Consider the following 21,498-nt stretch of genomic DNA (forward strand, 5'->3'; position numbering starts at 1 on the left):
ACAGAGATATTACACCATCCTTTTGGTGTACGGCAATCCAAGTACCATGTGTAGTTGTATTTGTACCAAAGTAACTTGTTCTGAAAATCTGAATGTTTTATTGTTGTTTATTACTTTATTCCTGGGAAAAGGGTGTTTTAGAAAGTACGTCTTTAACCTTATGCAACTGGTTACCCGATGCACTAGAGGGCGGTGTGGCCCAGAGCCGATAGCCTTCAGGAGGCGAATTTCTTGTTCCAGGGTAAATAATTTTATGCCGGAGTGGCAGCTGTGCCCGACCAGCGCAGTGGAGAAATGGCCTCCGGCTTGAGTAGAGTTTGGTCCGGCTTGTCCCGGGCTCGCCTAAGCGCAGTCCGTTTGGCTCGTCCGGTGTCGCAGACTTCGACTTCGACTTCGACTTCGGCTTCCAGCGCCGCCCGAGCAGCGACCGTGGCAGAGTTACAACCGCACGCGAAGGGAGGTCACGATCACGACGAGGTCAATCCGTTCGAGAAGGTGCGTGCGCGCGAGGTGGACGCTACATTTACATTTACATTTACATTTTCATTTACATTTACATTTTCATTTTGTAAACCACACCGAATGCGTAACGAAACATCGCGTAGACCTTCACTAACACACTAACGATGTTGAAGTAACTGTGCCTGCAGACGGTTGCTGACGTCTGTACACATTCAAACACGCGACTGTTCACGGTAGCAAGGTGTTGGTATTGCACAGATTTACGGTCTCTGGGTCACTAACGGGTCACTAGTGGGTCACCGCAGCTCCAAGAGCCGGTCGTTATGCTTTGGTTTAGCTGCACTCAGTCATCTGGCGCTGGTGGCCACTGCTGCCTGTGGGTGAATGCATTTAACCTCGCTGTTGTGTAGAATAGTGATTACCGTCGTGTCCTACTGTTTTTTGAAGCGGTGGGTTCTCGTCTGTTTTGTAGAACCCAGACTACCACGGCTTTTCCGAGGACCCCGTCGTGGATGAGTGGAACAAGAGGCTGGCCTTTTTCTTCGGGATCTCAATGATCGTCATCGCAGGGACGTTCATCCATTATTTACCGGACCACGGGTAAGCACGAGCCAAACGGGAGCTCGCTCGGGGTTCTCTTCTGCCTGTAAATAAACAAGGTTTTTTTCTGTTTTCGTAATGAATACAAACCAACCTTAGTAAAACAGTGTAGACTTGAATTTCTAGACGTAGTCTATTAACATTCTACAGGCCTACTCGCTATAACAAGTTTGAGATTTAGGCATTATGTTTTGCACAATAAAAAGGCTCAAGAGGGGAACGTAGCTCTTACTTGATTGGGATGGACAGTTATGTTTTGGGGTGGGATCCAGTGCAATTTTCTCAGACAGAATATTGGTAGTATTTGTGCTACACTTATATTTCTGCAGTTACCACACTGCCTACAAATGTTCAGTGCCTGCGTAAGATGAACTACAGTTTGGCTGTCTGTGAGTTCAACAAGCAGTTTAATTCAGCCCAATACAGGGAGGACAACTGTGTGTAGTTAGTCTAATGATTTTCTCATACAGACGTTTCTGCACATTTGACAGGACAAGTATGCAGAGATTTACATTTTTACTGTTTAGCAGATGCTCTTGTCTGCAGTGCTAGGGACAGAGCAGAGCTGTAGCTTGGTTATAAGAGCTTTGTTGTTTCAGTGGAAAAATTATAGTACATCTAGTCCAGTGTCTGAGTATAGTAACAAGCTAAACTTCCGTGAGGAGTCAGTGCAGAGTGATGCACACACAATACTACAGCATTTTATATATGACTGTGTGTGTGTGTGTGTGTGTGTGTGTGTGTGTGTGTATAAATATATAATTACACACATACTTTATTTATTTTATTTATTTATTTATTTACACACACACACACACACACACACACACACACACACACACACTCTATTGCCAAATGTATTTACTCATGTGCCTTTGCATGCATATGAACTTGAGTGACATCCCAATCTTAATCCATAGGGTTTAATATGATGTCAGCCCACCCTTTGCAGCTATTCTGGGAAGGATTTCCACAATGTTTCGGACAGTTTTTTATGGGAATTTTTGACCATTCTTCCAGAAGCACATTTTTGAGGTCAGACACTGATGTTGGAAGAGAAGGCCTGACTCGCAGTCTCCGCTATAATTCATCCCAAAGGTGTTCTTTCAGGTTGAGGTGCAGGCCAGTCAAGTTCTTCCACACCAATCTCACTCATCCATGTCTTTATGGACCTTGCTTTGTGCACTGGTGCGCAGTCATGTTGGAACACGAAGGGTATCCCTAAACTGTTCCCACGAAGTTGGGAGCATGAAATCATCCAAAATCTCTTGGTATGCTGAAGCATTAAGAGTTCCTTTCACTGAGCCCAACAACCCCACACCATAATCCCCCCTCCACCAAATTTTACACTTGGTACAGTGCAGTTCGACAAGTACTGTTCTCCTGGCAACCGCCAAACCCAGACTTGTTCGTCGGATTGCTGGATGGAAAAGTGTGATTCGTCACTCCAGAGAACACGTCTCCACTGCTCTAGAGTCCAGTGGTGGCGTGCTTTACACCACTGCATCCAATGATTTGCAGTGCGCTTGGCGATGTAAGGCTTGGATGCAGCTGCTCAGCCATGGAAACCCATTCTATGAAGTTCTCTATGCACTGTTCTTGAGCTAATCTGAAAGCCACATGAAGTTTGGAGGTCTGTAATGATTGACTCTGCAGAAAATTGGTGACCTCTGCGCATTATGCGCCTCAGCATCTACTGATCCCACTCTGTTGTTTTAAGTGGACTACCACTTCATGGCTGAGTTGCTGTCATTCCCAATGGCTTCCACTTTGTTATAATACCACTGAGAGTTGACTGTGGAATATTTAGTAGTGAGGAAATTTCAAGACTGGACTTGATGCACAGGTGGCATCCTATCACGGTACCATGCTGGAATTCAGAGTTCCTGAGAGTGACCCATTCTTTCTAATGTTTGTAGATGCAGTCTGCACATGCCTGGGTGTTTGTTTTTTTTTACACCTGTGGCCATGGACGTGATTGGAACACCTGAATTCAATGATTTGGATGATTGAGCGAATACTTTTGGCATTATAGTGTATATGTATGTTGTAAGGTATTGTTTATTGCACTGATTGTTGTCCACTATAGAGACATGCAGTACATGCATCTATTTTGCACTTCTAGCCATCAGCAGTGATCCCTGTATTTCTACAGTATTCTAGTTCATTGGCATTTTGGACTCTAACCTACTGTACTGGCTCGGATGTATTCTAGGAGTAAATGACAAAGCATTTTAGTAAGTGACTCAGGATAAATATCTGCCCCCCCCCCCCCCCCCCCCCCCCCCCCCCCCCCCCCCCCCCACACCTTTTTTACCCTACATCTGGGTCAGGAGCAGCGTTATGATGAGTGATGGATTTAAGGATACGGTTACTGCAGTCCCCTCGAGCACATGTAGTCAGCTCCTTAAGGGAATCTCTTGCTTTGTTCTGCAGATAAATAACTGATTATTGGGTTAGTGGTTGTGAGGTGGAGTTATGCCACATTTTTTTTGGTTTAGTAGTCCTTGAAATTGGGGTTGAGCGAATGTAGAGAAGCTGCGTTTGGTGATTTGTATTACGTTGTGAGGGTTGAGTGTATCTTGGTGATTGTGGGGGAAATGGCTGAAACAAATCTATTAATCAGAGAAGTGTAAGTGTGTTTGCCACATTGATATGTTGCTCTTTGTGTCTGTTACATACAGGATGAGGCAGTGGGCTCGGCGGGAAGCAGAGAGACTGGTCACACAGAGAGAGGCACAGGGTCTGCCTGTGCTCGACGAAAACTACTACGATCCTGGCAAGATTATTCTCCCCTCATCCTCGGAGGAGTAGAGCCTACCATTTGTACCGCTTGGTATCTTGTTCATTTGTTTGACTGTACATTTCATTATAGTAAAGTAGAATATTAAAGTCACAATAAACACCTTATGTTATTACTGGGGTCTGTCTTTCATTTTCATAAAATATAAACGTTTTTGTATATCTGACTGTGCTACTACATAAACTGCTTTAAACCCTTAAAGTTAAAACCGTCAAAATTATGTAAATCAATGTAACTCATCTGTACTGTAATGACGGTTTCCCACCACTGTTTTTATTTATTGTGGTCGCCATGCTACTCAGTTTCCATGGTTTCATGATTCGCATAGCGGAAGAATATTCTGGGTTGAAAAGTCCTAACTTTCTATCCGGCTTGTTTGGGAATTACCCCACCCCTCCACTCTCAGGGCTGGATTTTCCCCACCCCTCCACTCTCAGGGCTGGATTTACTCGATTTATGTAAAAGTAAAACCAAACGGCTGAGGAAGTGCGCTTCCGTTCGCTTTTCCAGCCCCCAGTACTGAGGGTACAGGTCTCACGACAGGATTGGTCGAATTAGCTGTCATATATGTTAGGTGACAGTTTTATTGGTGACAGTCGACAGAGTGGGCGTGGAGCTGTCTGTGGGGCGGGACCTTAGGGTCGTGTACAGGAAAAGAAAGGGAGGACATTTGAAAGGAAAAAAAGGTAAATACTCACACAGACGGTTTCTGTGTTCTTCAGACGTTTTTGGTTAATTTCTTACGACACCAGAAAACAATCCTGACTATAATGTCTTTGAAAAAAAACAGTTGTTTTTTTCCTGACTTCTGAAATGTAGCTAGCAAGTACGATAGTTAGCCAGTAAGCTAATGACGGAAACGGTCGAACAATTGAAGAAAGCTTGTTGGGTCGGAGTGTGTCGATGAGTTTAAACTGAGTTTAAACGGTGCTTCTGAAGCTTTTACTTCATTTGAAGCCGTAAAACAGGCACAGTGTTCCATGTAAACCAAGCGCGCACAAACTAATGAGCTTTTAGGATGGTTTTCAGATGGCCTCATTAGTGAATCATGTTTAGCAAGCCGGCTACCTAGCGTTAGCACTCTCGCGCTAGTCCAGCGGCCGGTTACGCCGCGCGCGCGGGCTGGCGGGCGTTAGGGCTGGCTCGCGCACACCGGCGTTGATACGTTTGACGGAGATTTGCTGCGGTTTGTGCGGCGCATTGACTTTCTGCTAATGTTAGTTGTGAGGCACTGTGCTAAATAAGTGCGATCCTGTTAAAGTGAATAAAATTAATCTATCTCATAACATTCAACGTTAGGGCTCGTGTTAAAGATGGGTTTGGAACAGCTTCACTACCAGATCATCTAACAGGCCCATTATAGAGTAGCAGCTCAAGAAAAGAAACAACCAAGGCTTTTGTTAAATTGAGGCTCGTGTTTTATTTAAGTTATGTGCTGTTCTGAAAGGGTTTACAAATATTCCAGTTTTCTTGGTCCCGATGAAATAAAAGTTTTTAGCGTGCATCTTTACCGTGTTGTTCATGTGATTTATTGTCATCTGGAATTTACAGTGTACAGCATTTAAGATTAGCCAGGCTTTCGGATTTAGGTATCGTTTTCCACCTTATTTGTAGATGGCTGCGATTCGTAAGAAGCTTGTGATCGTTGGGGACGGAGCGTGTGGAAAGACGTGTCTGCTCATCGTCTTCAGTAAAGACCAGTTTCCAGAGGTCTACGTACCTACAGTATTCGAGAACTACGTTGCGGATATAGAGGTAGACGGTAAACAGGTATGTACATCACCCTGTCATCTACCCGTCATGTCAACATCTAGTACTCCGGTAATTAATTGTAATTAATGTGGATATGAAATGCTATTCAATTAATTAATCAGACTGAGTAATAGAGCAGCTCCCAGCTCATGTGAGTTTATTTCAGAATCAGACATCTTACTTAAGTTTTTGACTACATTACAAACACATCTTCTCTACGTGCCACCCTCTTCTATTTTATAGTATTGTTAGACTGCTGTGCTGTGAAGTTTGTATTAGACAGTGTTATAATGTACTCTGCTGTGATAGACTTAGCTGTATTGTACTCTGCTATGCTATCCTGTGCTATACTGTACTCTGCTATGTTAGCCTGTGCTATACTGTGCTCTGTTGTTTTAGCCTGCTCTATACTTTGCTCTCCTGTTGGCCTCAGGTGGAGCTGGCACTTTGGGACACGGCAGGCCAGGAGGATTATGACAGACTAAGGCCCCTGTCTTACCCAGACACTGATGTCATCCTCATGTGCTTTTCTATAGACAGCCCAGACAGCTTGGGTGAGCCTGCACTCACTATGGGGGTTTCACAAGATAACAGTCTTAATGAGATAACAGGCTTGGTTTCCCAGTCAAGACACACACACACACATACACACACACACACACACACACACACACATACATACATATATACACACATATATAATATAAAAAGTGCCATGTCAAATTCAAACTAATGTTTGTAGAATGTTCTTCGTGAGGAACATTTCATGGAACTTGGTGTAGTTATGAACAGAACAACTGTTTGATTTGGTTTGTTTTGTTTTTACCCTTGTCTTTACTGTACTGCGTGTGGGTTTCGGTGTTCACAGAGAACATCCCAGAGAAGTGGACACCTGAGGTGAAGCACTTCTGCCCCAATGTCCCCATCATCCTGGTGGGCAACAAAAAGGATCTTCGCAACGACGAGCACACCCGACGGGAGCTGGCCAAGATGAAGCAGGTGTCACATGTACATTCCAGACACTAGGTGGCACTACTGTTTTTGACTTAGGACATTCAACAGTTTTCCTGCAATCTTAATGTCCTTGATGCATTTTAAAAAGTCTCCAGTCTGTAAGTCTGGACAAATGCAGGTGTGAAGAATTACTTAAAGCTCTTATGGGTTTTATTCTTCATTTCTGTAAACAGGAACCTGTTAAAGGCGAGGAAGGGAGAGACATGGCCAATCGCATCAATGCCTCAGGTTACCTGGAGTGCTCTGCCAAAACTAAGGAGGGTGTGAGGGAAGTGTTTGAGATGGCCACCAGGGCGGCGCTGCAAGCCAAGAAGCGTAGCAAGAAGAACACCTGTGTTGTGCTCTAGAAGAGTGAGATCATGGGGATGGGGGTGAAGACCAAATGAGGCCACAGAGAGGGAGAGAAAGATGGGAGGGAGGGCGGGAGGGAACAGCGCCCCCTAGAGTTAGCTACACACTTGGGGACAGTGCAAGAGCCATTAAATAAAGTGGGCCAAAGGACCTAAAGATTGTGGGGAAGCAACAAAACAGGATTTAGACATTTTCCCATGTGACGCACTTGCAATCAGTGCAGTCTCAGGTCAGGAATAACCTAGTTTTTGGAGTTGTTGCAGCTGCTGGAGGAAACTGTGCGTGGCACAGAGACGCAGTGACTGCTGTTCGCCTGGCAGGGCAGTGTGGGTGTTTGACCTGTCCCATATTCCAGTCCTGAGATCAGCACAGAGGAAGAGAATTCACTGTCTGAATCCTAAACGACTCAGTTTCACATCATTTCCACTAGTCAGGGTGCAGAACGTGCTAACAAGCACCCTGCGGCGTGTGTGTGTGTGTCTGCCAGCCATTGGCTCAGGTTTTGTTTTGCTCCAGGACTTTGTCTTCACTGGCTTAAGATGATGTGTTTCTGTCTTCTGCATTCATCACCTCCAGCAGCAGACACACTAGCCGGCTTAGCTACTGGAATGGGCTCCTCACTGCCCCCTTCTGGCCATATGTTGACAGTACAGTCACTGGTTGCTAATCTTACTCTCACCTTCAATGAGCAATTTTATTTAAGTAGATCAAATACATCTTTGCCTTTTGCATATAAAATCTAAAGTAAAATGCATTGAATAGTAATGATACTAATTCTTTACTTTTGTCTTTTATATGCATGTTTATGCATTGTGATGTTCTTAAGAGAAGTTCAGGATGATTGGCACCATTCCAGATCAGAGTGTAACTGGAGATGAATCTTGAGGATGCAGCTCTGCCTATGGACTGTTAAGTCACTGTTTGGCTTTGGAGGCTGAATGCTGACCTAATGTTGCTCTAGGTAACAGAATTCCTGATTTGCTTTTTCTTTAATCTGGTCTGCCTGCCAAGATGGTAGCTGGTGTACAGAGATGGATTGTCTGTCTGAATCTGAGGAGAATCTCCCTATTGGGCTTTCTGTCGCCTGTTCTCGTCTGGGCTGTATGCTTTAAAAGTATATAGCTTACTGTGTGCTTTAAGGGTATGCAGTATTCTTTTTTCTTTTTTTTAATAGTATGCAATATACTGTTTGCTTTTACAGTATGCTGCATGCTTTAACACTTTGTGACATTCTACTGGCTTGTTCTCTCATTTATACTTTTTTAACCCTGCTATCTTAGAATTTAAATCTTAAAAGAAAAACAGCAAAGTAACATGATTTTCAGAGAGCCGTTTAATGCCATATTATAAAACAAGCAGTTTCTTATGAGAATCTGTGTTTAAGTCTAAGAAAAAAACCTTTGATGCACCAGTAATCTTTTTGTATACAAATGCATCTTTGGACTTCCACAAACTCATTTTAATGTACTGAGGGGAAAAAAATAAATTCTTATAGGGTAAATTCGTCGTGTGTTATTTATGACCCCAACTGAACATTATATTGTGGGAGCATCCACCTTGTGCTGGAGATCATCTGGAGGATCAGGGTGGAGCTAACGTATGAGCTCCAGGTGGAGGCAGATGGAGCTGTACACTGCGTCGTGCTGCAGATGGATGTCCTGGTCTCGCTGGCGTCAGGGCGCATGACTTTCACCCAAAGCAGTTAAGGGGCTGACGGAGCTATGGCCCTTGTCTGTAGTCTTATTTTTGTTACGTTTCTTTTTGTAGTTTTGGTGGTGTTGGACTTGGCCGACCCACTTGGCTATGAGCGAAGACCATCTTCCAGAGTTTACAAGGGTCTGTGCAGGCCAGCAACAAACTCCTGGTAGTAGGGCTCTGAAGTGGGTGACAGAAGAGGAAGGCAGTGATGTGGATGTGTTGGCTGTGCTTCAGTTCTAGACACTGTGCTTGTGTTATGGTGTGGACAGATACAGCATTATGTGTAGCAGGGCCAGGCACCACCAGAGATCTACAAATTTGTATGCAAGCCAGCACCAAAAGATCCCTGATCTAAGCACACCTCACTTATGCGTCAAAGGTACTAAAAGGAATTGCACTGGAATTACATTCTTCGGTGATTGGTAACCAGGGGCTGCCCAATAACGCAAAAAAGTACAGAAATAGTTGAATATGATGTGCTCTGCCTACCTGAGTCAGGCTCAATGACAGAGTGTCTGATGAGAAAATCCAACACCACCATGGCACAGTTGGGTTTAAACTCCTCACACACGAGCAGCTCCTTCACCTGCACACACGGGCCAAGCGGCTATAGCCAGGTCTACCTTTTTTCTGCACTTTGACCTTCTCAACATGGCAGCTGTAGACATTTTACCTTGTTGATGGGATAGAAGTAGAAGGCCTGCACCTCACCGTCGCCAATCTGAGGCCTGAAGTTTGTAGGCAGCTCCAAGTCAAACACAAACTGACACTCAGGGAAAACACCCTCCTCATCCTCATAAGTGTAGCTGGAGGAAGACCAGGAACCAAACACAACTGACCTCAGAACACTGAGGGATCTTCTAAAAATATCCTTAAAAGCATGCATTAGCCACAAACCATTAAAACTGTTTTCAGTCAGGTAGAACAACTTCTGGATTAAGCAAGTTTTTGTCCAAGAAAAAGGAAGATTCAGGTCATGCTGTTCTATCCCTGCCACCACGATGAGAACTGTCCTCTTGAAAACAAGAACAGGAAAGCATGAAGGTGTTGAAGTGGTTACCTGATGGTTCCCACAGGTCGCGCTTTCTCAGCTAGAGACTCAGGGATACAGGCCTCTTCCTGACACTCCTTCACCAGTGTGTGTTTAATGCTGCAGCCTGCCGCCAGACCCCCAGCTGCCTGCACACACCCACATCAGCAGAGCCCCATTTACCCTGCTAACCTCACTGGAGAAGAAGAAACTGGCAGGCTCTCCTGGTGCACATGAAGAGACTGGTCTAGGATAATCTGTTAAGCAACAGTGCTGTAGCCAATAGGCTGAACTATCAGTTATCACTATGAACTATCACTATTGTGTGACCAGGTAGGTATTTATGGAACTGATGTGACTACGGTTACCAGGTTGTCCAGTTTTCCAGGATATGTCTGCTTAGTGTTGGAACGTCGTGCTATCCACATGCTTAGATTTCCATCTCCATCCCGACTGTATCCGTTAATGTGGACACCATAGCGCTTAACTCCAAACACACCTGAATTAACACAGTGGCATTACACTCGGCACATACGGCTGCTGTGGGATTCAGACTTGTGCAATAGGTGAAAGGTATGAAGTGGGGGGGAGGGGTTATACGGAGGGATGGAGTGTGTGCGCGTGGGTGGACATGGTACGTGAATACTTGCTTGTTGCTGCTCTCTCCATGTGCATCAGGGGACTATCGCAGTACCTTGCCATCACTGCATATTTCTACAGGAGAGAAAACCCCTGATTTACCAGACAGTAACATCAGAAAGGTCCTTCTCAGCAGTGTCAGCATGAACACATTTTACAGCACCAATGTCCTCAACACTCTGTGGGTCCTCCTGAGCAAGGTAATCTTAGGTACACCTCGACTACTTGTCCCAGGTGTAGACTACTAGTAACTGGAGCAAAACTGCGAATCCCACTGCTGGAGATCCAACACTAAGCATACGATCGCATGCAATGCAACAGAGCGTCATTTAAAGGTTTATCCACAGACCTCGTCACAAACCTGCTTCACCGAAATGCGCCTTTAAACGACATTCCCACCTCGCTCCTCCAGCCCCTGAGACAGGTCAGACAACCATGCTCCCTCAGCTCCTGCAGCGCAGCGCCCACTGCCTCCGACCTCTTCTCGCAGGAGTCCAGATCAGCCGCGAGCGCAACGGCGCCGCCGCGTGCGCAGAAGACGTTAGGGAACCGGGCCAGGATGCACGCTACGCCGGGGGTGACCCATCCCACGTGCTCCCCTGCGACCTCAAACCGCAGACATGTTTCTAAACTGGATCCTGTAGGAGACGCGAATCGGTTTTGTTTGTTGGCAGCTAAAAGCGGACACCGTTTGGAAAAATCACTTCCCTATAGCATGTTATCTTACATCCGGATTGCGCTAAACCACGAACCCACCTGGTAAATGAAAGTTGTTCATTCGAAGCAAAAGTTGTAGCATTTTTTCAGACCATGATGCCATCATGGGGGCCGTGGTGGTCCTCGTATCAGGATAATCTGTGACGGAGTGAAAAGTTTATTTTCTAGCTGTGAAGACTCTTAATTTATGGTAGACGCCATTTTGACAGTCGAGCATGCCGGTTGGCTCAAATTCAGAAATTGAAAATACATTTGCAGTGACCTCCATGACCACCAGGTGGCGATAATATTCAGACGTGAAATAGCTTCAGTATCAGGAAGTATATGAGTAGTGTCTCTCTCTCTCTCTCTCTCTCTCTCTCTCTCTCTCTCTCTCTCTCTCTCTCTCTGTATATAGAGACTACTGTATACTAACACACAGAGGCTGAGTGTGATCCCTCATCTGCCCATAATCAGCCCAACATGAGAAGTCTTGTGTCTGCAGTAAAGCCAGTCACTCTGGTTGTGTACAGACAGAACAGATATAGACACACCAGGGACAGACACACTAGGGACAGATACACCAGGGATAGACACATTAGGTACAGAAACACTAGGTACAGACACAACAGATATAGACATACTAGGGACAGACACACCATATATAAACAAAACAGATATAGACACACCAGGGACAGACACACCATGGATAGACACACCAGATATAAACACAATAGATATAGACACAACAGATATACACACAACAGATATAGACAATCCAGGGACAGACCTACCAGATATAAACACAACAGATATAGACACACTAGGGACAGACCCACCAGATATAAACACAACAGATATAGACACTCCAGGGACAGACAAACCAGATATAAACAACAGATATAGACACACTAGGGACAGACCCACCAGATATAAACACAACAGATATAGACACTCCAGGGACAGACAAACCAGATATAAACAACAGATATAGACACACTAGGGACAGACCCACCAGATATAAACACAACAGATATAGACACACCAGGGACAGAAACATTCGGTAGAGACACATCAAGTATAGACACAACAGATATAGACACACCAGGGACAGACACACCAAATATAAACACAATAGATATAGACACACTAGGGACAGACACACTAGGTACAGACACATTAAGTATAGACACAACAGATATAGACACACCGTGGACAGGCACACCAAGTATAGGCACAACAGATATAGACATACTAGGGACAGATCCACCAGATATAATCACAACATATATAGACAAACCAGGGACAGACACACCATGGACAGGCACACCAAGTATGGACACAACAGATATAGACATACTAGGGAAAGACACAACAGATATAGACACACCAGGGACAGACACACCAGGTACAGACACACCAGGTACAGACACACTAGTAACAGACACATTAGGTACAGACACATCAAGTATAGACACACTAGGGACAGACCCACCTGATCTAAACACAACAGATATAGACACACCAGGGACAAACACACCAGATACAGACACACTCGGTATGCAGCTTCATGGTGTAAGAGCCCCACACTGATCTGCAGTGCACACATGTATGCATTTATCAGGGTGTCGTCAGGCAGAGCAGATAGCTTCCAACATGTCTAGCTCTGCTGCGTGTGTGTCTTGGAGCCAGTCAACACTGATTCTCAGCAACTCATGAACAAAATGAACTAACTGTTCTGTTTGGTGTCAAGGGTGAGTTGAGGTCATCTACTCATAACTTTAGAGCAGAACTCACATTTATGGAGCTTCAGTCTGGAGTCATTTGCCAAAACGTCACCTCACAACAGTGGATCTAAGTCACTAAATACCACTCAGTGCTGTCTGTCATATAATAGGTGCTAGGTGTAATTTTGCTCTAATCTGGCTCTCATGTTTAGAGTTTTGTTTTTAGACTATGTCAACATGTAAAATCATTAAACAGGAAGTTGTAGGAGAGGTAGGTATTTAGACATTTTAAATTATTTTTTTTTAATTTAAGGGTGCATTTTGGATTTTTATTTTGGAATGAATAACAGGACGTTGAGGGCACGTGGGGGAGTAACTAATTGCGCTTAGTGTCAGAAACACAAACACCATGTTAGTGTCAGAAACACAAACACCATGTTAGTGTCAGAAACACAGACACCATGTTAGTGTCAGAAACAAAACACACATTGTTAGTGTCAGAAACACAAACATCATGTTAGTGTTAGAAACACAAACACCATGTTTTTCATCTGTTTGGGAGAAGCTTCAATGTTTCAACAGATGTTTGCAAAAACAAATTCTATCATTCATTTACTGCAGCTTTTGAAACGATCCTTCTAATGACATGAACTTGAATCTTATACTCGAATAATTTAAACTTATAACTTTAACTTTACCCTCATGAAAACCATCAGGACGTGAGACACATGCTGGTGCAGCGTGACCGCTGCAGAGGTTGTAGGAGTTGCAGTGGTGGAGAATGTGGCTTCCCCAGGTGAGACGCATGGTCTGGTAGGGGGCTAAGGGACCAGGCATTTCCCAAGCGTGTGGTCTCCCTGATACAACACAAAGCAGCCTTTCAGTTTCACGGGTTTCTCTCCACCAGCCAGCCTGTCTGAGCCCGTGGTGAAGAGACACTTAAAGATGGGCTTTTCTTAGGTTCCAGTAAAGCTGAAGCACTCTAAAAATCAGCGGCCTGGCATCAGGATAAACACAGATGGCACAGATAAAGTTTTTCTTGTGGCCATCGTGCTAATAGCGGGTGGTTTGACTCCAGGTTGGAGGAGAGGTGGAGAAAGGTGGGGGGCACATGGTGGAGTTCTGAGGCAAATGAACGGACAGCTTTGTTGACTGTGTTTTCTCTTTCCACTCCCTCTCTCCCTCCTTCTCTCCCCTCTATCCATTTATCTCTGTCTGTCTCTCCTCTCTCGCCTTTTCTGTCGGTTCCTGAGGTGTGGAGGTGTGGAGGTGAGGTGGATTTGCACAGGCGGCGAGTATAAGAGCCTCTCAGAGCGTGAGCTGCACAGAACCCTGCAGACGCCTGGCTCTCTGGAGCAGTTGGCCCACGCTCAGCATGTACTGGCTTGCTGTGTGTCTCCTAGTGGCTGTGCCTCTGGCGGACGGCCACCAGACAGGCCAGAGGAGAGAGAAGCCGAAGAGTGGCTTTGTGGCTGCAGCAGGCGGATACAGCGCCTCCGTCCGTCCAGGTGGATACAGCGCCTCCGCCCGTCCAGGTGAGAGCTGTTTACATTTTCAGAGAAACAGTGTGACGCATGATGAGCCAGTTACTTTGGAATAAATGTTCCATTAGTATACTGTGTAACCATGAAAGCATTTATTTTATATCTGTGTGCGTGTGTGTGTGTGTGTGTGTGTATGTGTGTGTGTTTCAGTGCACCATGCGCCGTGCCTGGTAAATGGTATAGCTCTGTTTGAGGGAGCTGCCTGGTCTCCAGATCCCTGTAGTGTGTGCAGGTGTAGGAATGGAGCAGTTCACTGCCATGCAATAGCCTGCCCAGGTACAGGAGTTACACACATACACACACATATGCGCACATACACACAAGCACAAGCACATATGCATCCACACATACGAATAAACATTCATCACCTAACTTTTTGAAAGTCTCTCAAAGTCTCTCTGATTTCTTGTTTATAAAGAGTTTCACCATTAAGTTCCAGGTGGTATAGTAGTAAAAGTAATCCTAGTAGTAGTGGTGGTGGTGGTGGTATTAATAGTAGTGATAGTAATAATAGTGATAGCAGTAGTGATAGCAGTAGTAGTGGTGGTACTAATAGTAGTTGTAGTAATTGTAGTAACTTATTGCTCTTCCACTGTGTTACCAACTTGGAACACAGGACACAGATAACACACAGGACACAAAGCGCTAATTATATTGTCCCCCTCACCCTGCCGATTAGTCAGAGAGTAAAGAAACGTGTAATATTGCGAACTCTTGTAAAGAGTTTGTGCTGAGCAGGTCTACGTGTGAGGGCTGTGTCAGTTTGACACAGGTCAGAGGTGTAGAAACTACAGACACAGGATCCAAAGCTCCGTGCGCCCAGTGCTGTGGGAGGTGTGAATGTTCTCTTCTTTGTTCTGCTCAAGGAACTGTGCGTGCCAGCAGACCTGTGGTCCAGCAACAGAAACCGCCACAGGGAAAGGAGCCGAACAGCGCCAGCCAAGGGAAGCACAGTCCAGTGGGAGTGAAGCCACCCACGACAATGGGGGCAGTAACAGCAGCAGATGTACGTGCTGAATTTCCCAGCCCTAGTAGCCTCACTGAATCCAGTGCTTTCCGCTGTATCTGTACCTACTGTACACGTCGCCTGTGCGTTCAAATGTGCACGAACGTGTAAACAATGCTAACTGCTCAGTAAGAAACAGTCATTCACTGCTACTTTGAATATGTTCTGGTTCCTTTTGACTAGGCCTCATTTCTGTCTCGGGGGCTTCTCACGTACATCCCCGTGAGTTTAAACAAGTCTGCTCTTCTCACAGCGTCCATCTGCATTCCCGAAGAAGCAAGCACCACCACCGAAGAAGAGCCAGGAAGTTGCTGCCAAACCAGCCTGGCCAGACAGGAAGCACCATGTGGTCGGTGGAGTGAGGTTTATGGAAAGACGGCGATTTGACACTGATGACCATGACGACGATGATTACATGGATGACAACAGTGACATTGATGATGACGAGGATGATGATCGTACCATCCTAAACAGCCCCAGCAGGCAGTGGGGAGCTCTGTCTGCTAACAGACCACCAGCATATGCTGCTTCAAGGCCAGCATTACCTCCGCCTAAAAGACCTGTAACTCCTCCCACTAGGCAGTACGTAGCCCCACCTGCTGGGCAGCCTGCAGCGAGCCAGCGAGGAAGTGGACAACGCGTTATACACCCCTACCCTCACATGGCGTCTCTCCCAACTGGCTGTCTGATGTCCCAGTCCCTCATCGCTTGTGGCAGCACAGGGCTGAGTCACCTGCCCCTGCTGAAGGACCCGGGCATCAGGGCACTCTACCTGGCAGGTGAGCTGGTGCACCTGTAGACTCGGGTTATAGGACGTGTTAGAGAACAGGTGGAGATGAGTATCCATTTTGTGAACAGGTGAGTGTGTGTGGTTGTGTGTGTGTGTGTCTGTGTGTGAGTGTGTGTATGTGTCCAGTATGTAAACGTGTGTGTGTGTGTGTGTGTGTGTCCAGTATGCAAACGTGTGTGTGTGTGTGTGTGTGTGTATGTATGTATGTGTCTACTTTGTGAACAGGTGTAGGACAGGAGACTTACAGCAGACATTACATTCTAATTCACTCTATTGATTCCTATTAGGGTCATGCTCCAAACTAAACCCACCGTACACCAAACTAACCAAACCAAACACCAAACCAACCAAACCAAACTAACCCCACCAAACTAACCCCAACAAACACCTAACCCCATCAAACAACAAACTAACCCCAACAAACTAACCCAATCAAGCACCAAACTAACCCCACCAAACACCAAACTAACCACACCAAACTAGCCCCAACAAACTAACCCCAGCAAACACCAAACCCCATCAAACAACAAACTAACCCCAACAAACTAACCCAATCAAGCACCAAACTAACCCCACCAAACACCAAACTAACCACACCAAACTAGCCCCAACAAACTAACCCCAGCAAACACCAAACTAACCACACCAAACTAACTCAATCAAGCACCAAACTAACCCCACTAAACTAATCCCACCAAACTAACCCCAACAAATTAACCCAATCAAACACCAAACTAACCACACCAAACTGACCACACTGAACACCAAACTGACTAGTTCTTTAACAGTGAGATTATTCATGTTTTTTTCTGTCATAGATAATAAGATCAGTAAAATCCCCACATGGGCTCTGGCTGGCCTGCCCAACCTGGAGTGGCTGGACCTGAGCAAAAACCAACTGAATGACGCGTCTCTGGGTGTAGATGTGTTCCGGGTGAGTTGCTCGGCGAGGAGATGGTGCTGACAGGTGCCTGGGTGGACTGAGTGATCTGCTGTTCTGGAGGGCTGTGATGAGGGACTTGAGACCTGGAGCTTTGTGAAATCTGTTCCTGATGGTAGCAGGCACCTGCAGGGTCTTCTCTCCCACAGACTGTTTATGTCAGCTGGGGTGAATCTCACCTTGGTGCTGCACTGAGCAGGAGAAACGTTCCAGTCAACAGTCACACTGCGGCCAAACCGAGTGCATAGTGTTCATGAGCTTTGCTGCTTGGCACCTTTGCGTGAGGATCCTCTCCAGTCAAATATTGCATCAGTGAGACTCCGTGTCCTGGGGCTGGCGTCCAGAGTCCTCCACGGCTCAGTGGGAGGACAATTACTGCATCGCGCAGGATGGCTACTACATGACTCATGATTTTGGAATGTGGTGTAGAGCTTCGACACAGGAGTTCAACTGGCTAAGGGCCAGGCTTGTGTTTGACCTACAGGGGGCGCTAAACAGGGGGTGCTAAGAGTCTGTCTCTCAGCAGAGCCTCAGTCTGTAGTGTTAAGAGTCGGTCTCCTGGACAAACTGTCTTTATGGCTTGTACTGTTGCAGAATCTGACCAAACTGCGGAGGTTGAATCTGGATGGAAACAACCTGACCAAAATCCCACCGCTTCCCCTCTCACTGCTGGAGCTCAAGATCAACGACAACAAACTGAGTGGACTAACCCCACACACCTTTAAGGGTACACATGCAGACATATGCAAATATGCACACGCACACACACAGACACACACACACTATCACAAAACACATACACACACAAACGCCATCACAACACACACATATACACACACTGGCGGGTGTGATGAGCACAGTGTATGATGAGCAGAGTGGCATATGAGAAACTGTGTTTGTTTGCAGGTCTGTTTCAGCTGCTCACTCTGGAGCTGGAGGACAATCACTTTCATGACGGGAACGTCTCTCCGCTGGCCTTCCGCACGCTGGGAAAACTCATCTATCTGAGGCTGGATGATAACGACTTCCGAGCCATTCCCTCCGGATTACCGGCCTCACTGCAGGTCTCACGTACAGTCGCCTGCCTTCACACTGCACCTCTACTCAGCACTGCATATTAGCATATGACTGAAGTAATTAGTGCAGAACTATAATCTCTCTTCATCACCTCTCCCACTTCCCCACTCCTGTCCTGTGTGTGTGTGTGTGTGTGTGTACAGGAGCTTCACCTCTCTGATAACAGGATTGAGGTTGTGCATGCTGGACTCCTCAATAAGACAGTGAACTTGAGAGTCTTGAACCTCAGCCATAACAAAATACGAGAAGACCGCATTGCACCCAGAGCCTGGATACACTTACGGTGAGTTGAGAAGGAGGAAATGAATCCAGTGAGTAGGAGCTGAGCATGAATGAATCCAGTGAGTAGGAGCGGAGTATGCTGAAGGGGAATTATGTGAGTATCCACCTACACTCAGACCACATGCCTGGTCTTATATTTTTTAACCACGTATCTGGTCCTATATTTTTTAATCATCATTAAATCATCACCTGTCATTCTCACAGCTGCCGCTTAGGTAAAGGGAATCTGACATGAGTGACATTATTTAACTACCACTGATTACACAGTTCTATGCTAAAGTGCCATCTTGTGGACAGAATTAGTAGCGCATCTTGGTATCTTCACAACTTCTCGCTACGGAAATGGAGAGCTGTTCTATAGTGCTTCTGTAGCGACATGGTTGCAGACTCAGTGAGTCATGTCTGGTTCTGTTTTGTTGGGCAGTAAACTGGAGTCGTTGGATCTGTCCCACAACAAACTGGTGCATGTACCTTCGTTCCTACCAGCGGGCCTTCGTCAGCTCACGCTGCATCATAATCAGATCGAGCGCATCCCCGCCTACGTGTTTGGCCACCTGCGGCCGGGACTCGACTCCCTCCACCTGTCCTACAACCGTCTGCGGGAGGATGGCATCAGCGAGATGTCCTTCCTGGGTTTGTACCACTCGCTCACAGAACTCCTACTGGATCACAACCGGCTCCAGGCCATCCCGCGCGGGATCCTACAGCTCCAGACCCTTCAGGTCCTCCACCTCAACCACAACTACATCAAGTAAGTGTACTCTACATCCTAACTACAAATACATCAGGTAAACACCATCAGGTAAGTGTGTTTCCGGTCTCTGTTTTAGACCTTGTGCTGAGAGTGTTGGGTTGGTGTTTAGGTTCTGTTTTAGACCTTGTGCTGAGAGTGTTGGGTTGGTGATTAGGTTCTGTTTTAGACCTTGTGCTGAGAGTGTTGGGTTGGTGTTTAATGTCTCTGTTTTAGACCTCATGCTGAGAGTGTTGGGTTGGTGTTTAGGGTCTGCTGTGTCTCTCCCTACAGCTCTGTGTCCATGAATGCCCTGTGTGACACTACCGCTCGTGAAGATTCACCCCTGCTCTCTGTTCATCTGGAGAACAACCTGATTGATCGGCGTTTGGTCCCACCCACAGCACTCTCCTGCATCAGGAACTACCACAGCGTCCTGCTGCGTCCTCAAAGACACGAACAAATTTACTAGTAAAACCTACACATGCCCACAGATACACACACCGGGGCGCACACACTCCCACACCCACACCCACCAAACCCCACCATCAGTTTCTGTTACATAATGATGCAATTCAGATGGTGTCAGTGATGCAGTAATATTTTAGTCACCCAGTACTTCAGGTGTATGAAATAAGGGTTTCTATGTACTCATGGAAACTACCCATAACTTTTAAACTGTTTAGTTGCTTCCTGGCTTCGGACCATTCCTATGATTGTTCTAGGACACAACCTGATCGTACTGTCTAGATTTATTTCGTTTGAGTCTAACACATGCTTTTATTTGGTTATTACTGTAGCTTTTTAATCAATCCAGATATAAATATACTGTATATTACAGGGATGTTCTACTTGGTCCTTGTTCAGACATTTTTTACAGGGTTTATGACTACTGCAGTCCCTCGGTAGAGCTTTAATATTTATCTCGTTATCAAATGCATTTAGGTTACACCACACGCCTTTTTATATTTAATAATGGAGTATATTTGCATGTTGCTGAAGAATTGTTCTTAAAATGACAGTTTCATTGTTTATAATGTTGTGCGATGTCATTGGCAACAATGGACTTACTGTGCCAATAAACAGTTTAGCACGAAAGGCTCATATTCTGCCCATCTTATCTCGTGTGTACGGTGATAAACGTGACTGGTGTACCATTTAAACATCTGAACATCTAAATATCTCTTACGGCCTTTCACGGTTTTCCACTGCTTTCAACAGTTGTCTGAGAATACGCCCTTCATTTGATCTAACACAATAGCTCACCTTATTTTTAAAATCTCAAGCCATACAGCCAGCTACGCTTAAAATAAGATGAATGGTGTTTCACAGTGAAAATGATACGCTCGTCTTTTTCTGGGCGCCTCGACCGCAGACTTGATTACATTGTTGTCTGTGTCCTCCGTGCTAGTGTGCGCGGGGATGACTTACCAAAGCGAGCAGGTTATGTGTATACTTTATCCTTAATACACGCTGTGATAAATAACAACTTCATTATCACCTGATTGTTGATTTTCATTAATAATTATGTAAGTGTCCTATAGGCTGAACGCGTGAGTTATTAAATGTTTGCCATATTTTCAGTACCATGCATAAGCCAAAGGTGCTCGTGGCTGCGCGGGACGTTGTGTGGCTGTGAATGTGTGCGACATGGACGTGCACCCCACACCCGTTAGGGTCTGTTATTCTGAAACGTTGACACTGTATCACCTCTGTTCGTACTACGTCTGAACCCGTCACCAGTCTGGAGAGTTATTTTAAATGCTGGGAACACGTCCAATAGGCTCTTCGGATTTATTTAAAGCTAACCACGGCTATTAATGTAATTAAACCAACAGACAGACAAACAAATTCTAACGTAAACGTCTTTTCATTGAGGAATATGTTGGCTTATTTTGGAAAAAGATTACCGGCATTTTTATCACGTGCATTCGGGGCCAGGCGGACCGACGGGTGCATCTGGATCTGAAAATGCAGCGCGTGCCTACGGCGCGTGGGCAGCACTGCTCGCTGCTCCCGTTTTCGTGACGCTGCAGCGGGCGCTGGCAGCCTCGCGCGCTCTGGGCCGTTTTCCTCTTTAAGTGGTGACGCAGTGCCACAGAAGCGTTTATTTTCGACTTCACTGCAGGCTTTTCTCCCGGACCCGCGTTCACAGCGCTGCTTTGCATCGATTCGCCGGGGCGTGGAGTAGGGTTAAATTCTATTTTACGGTCAGGATTATATTATATTAGGGTTAAGGTTGCATTACGGTCAAGACTTGTAGTGTGGACAGCGCATCCCTTATAAACCATTGCACCTTAAGGCAAGGAAAGTTTAATTTTGTGCACATTTCATGCAAGTAATTGTGCTACATAGAC

The 21,498-nt window shown here is 45.7% G+C and overlaps 4 protein-coding genes across 4 annotated transcripts; 3 read left to right on the top strand and 1 right to left on the bottom strand.

Annotated features, from left to right (window-relative positions):
* The first annotated feature begins 235 nt into the window (after positions 1-235).
* ndufb11 (NADH:ubiquinone oxidoreductase subunit B11) lies at positions 236-3,980 on the top strand. Its single transcript, XM_027025870.2, has 3 exons — positions 236-495; positions 935-1,062; positions 3,747-3,980. The coding sequence occupies exons 1-3, from the start codon at positions 295-297 to the stop codon at positions 3,874-3,876; spliced, it is 459 nt and encodes a 152-aa protein (XP_026881671.2). The 5' UTR covers positions 236-294; the 3' UTR covers positions 3,877-3,980.
* A 467-nt stretch (positions 3,981-4,447) lies between these two features.
* On the top strand, positions 4,448-8,483 carry rhoaa (ras homolog gene family, member Aa). The gene is made up of 5 exons (XM_027025869.2): positions 4,448-4,551; positions 5,480-5,635; positions 6,051-6,171; positions 6,486-6,616; positions 6,805-8,483. The coding sequence occupies exons 2-5, from the start codon at positions 5,480-5,482 to the stop codon at positions 6,976-6,978; spliced, it is 582 nt and encodes a 193-aa protein (XP_026881670.2). The 5' UTR covers positions 4,448-4,551; the 3' UTR covers positions 6,979-8,483.
* Positions 8,298-11,301, bottom strand: tpk2 (thiamin pyrophosphokinase 2). Its single transcript, XM_027025864.2, has 8 exons — positions 11,106-11,301; positions 10,749-10,987; positions 10,361-10,424; positions 10,079-10,209; positions 9,741-9,859; positions 9,354-9,486; positions 9,170-9,266; positions 8,298-8,857 (listed from the first exon to the last, which is right to left on the bottom strand). Exons 1-8 carry the CDS (start codon positions 11,170-11,172, stop codon positions 8,811-8,813), a joined length of 897 nt encoding a protein of 298 aa, XP_026881665.2. The 5' UTR covers positions 11,173-11,301; the 3' UTR covers positions 8,298-8,810.
* Positions 11,302-13,500: 2,199 nt separating this feature from the next.
* Positions 13,501-20,239, top strand: si:dkey-6n6.1 (uncharacterized protein LOC100170811 homolog). The gene is made up of 12 exons (XM_035522212.1): positions 13,501-13,568; positions 14,026-14,087; positions 14,176-14,307; positions 14,467-14,592; positions 15,183-15,322; positions 15,576-16,101; positions 16,931-17,046; positions 17,647-17,779; positions 17,959-18,116; positions 18,273-18,412; positions 18,836-19,162; positions 19,436-20,239. The coding sequence occupies exons 1-12, from the start codon at positions 13,501-13,503 to the stop codon at positions 19,611-19,613; spliced, it is 2,106 nt and encodes a 701-aa protein (XP_035378105.1). The 3' UTR covers positions 19,614-20,239.
* Positions 20,240-21,498: the final 1,259 nt, after the last annotated feature.

The sequence above is a fragment of the Electrophorus electricus genome, chromosome 23, assembly GCF_013358815.1.
Source record: "Electrophorus electricus isolate fEleEle1 chromosome 23, fEleEle1.pri, whole genome shotgun sequence".
NCBI lineage: Eukaryota > Metazoa > Chordata > Actinopteri > Gymnotiformes > Gymnotidae > Electrophorus > Electrophorus electricus.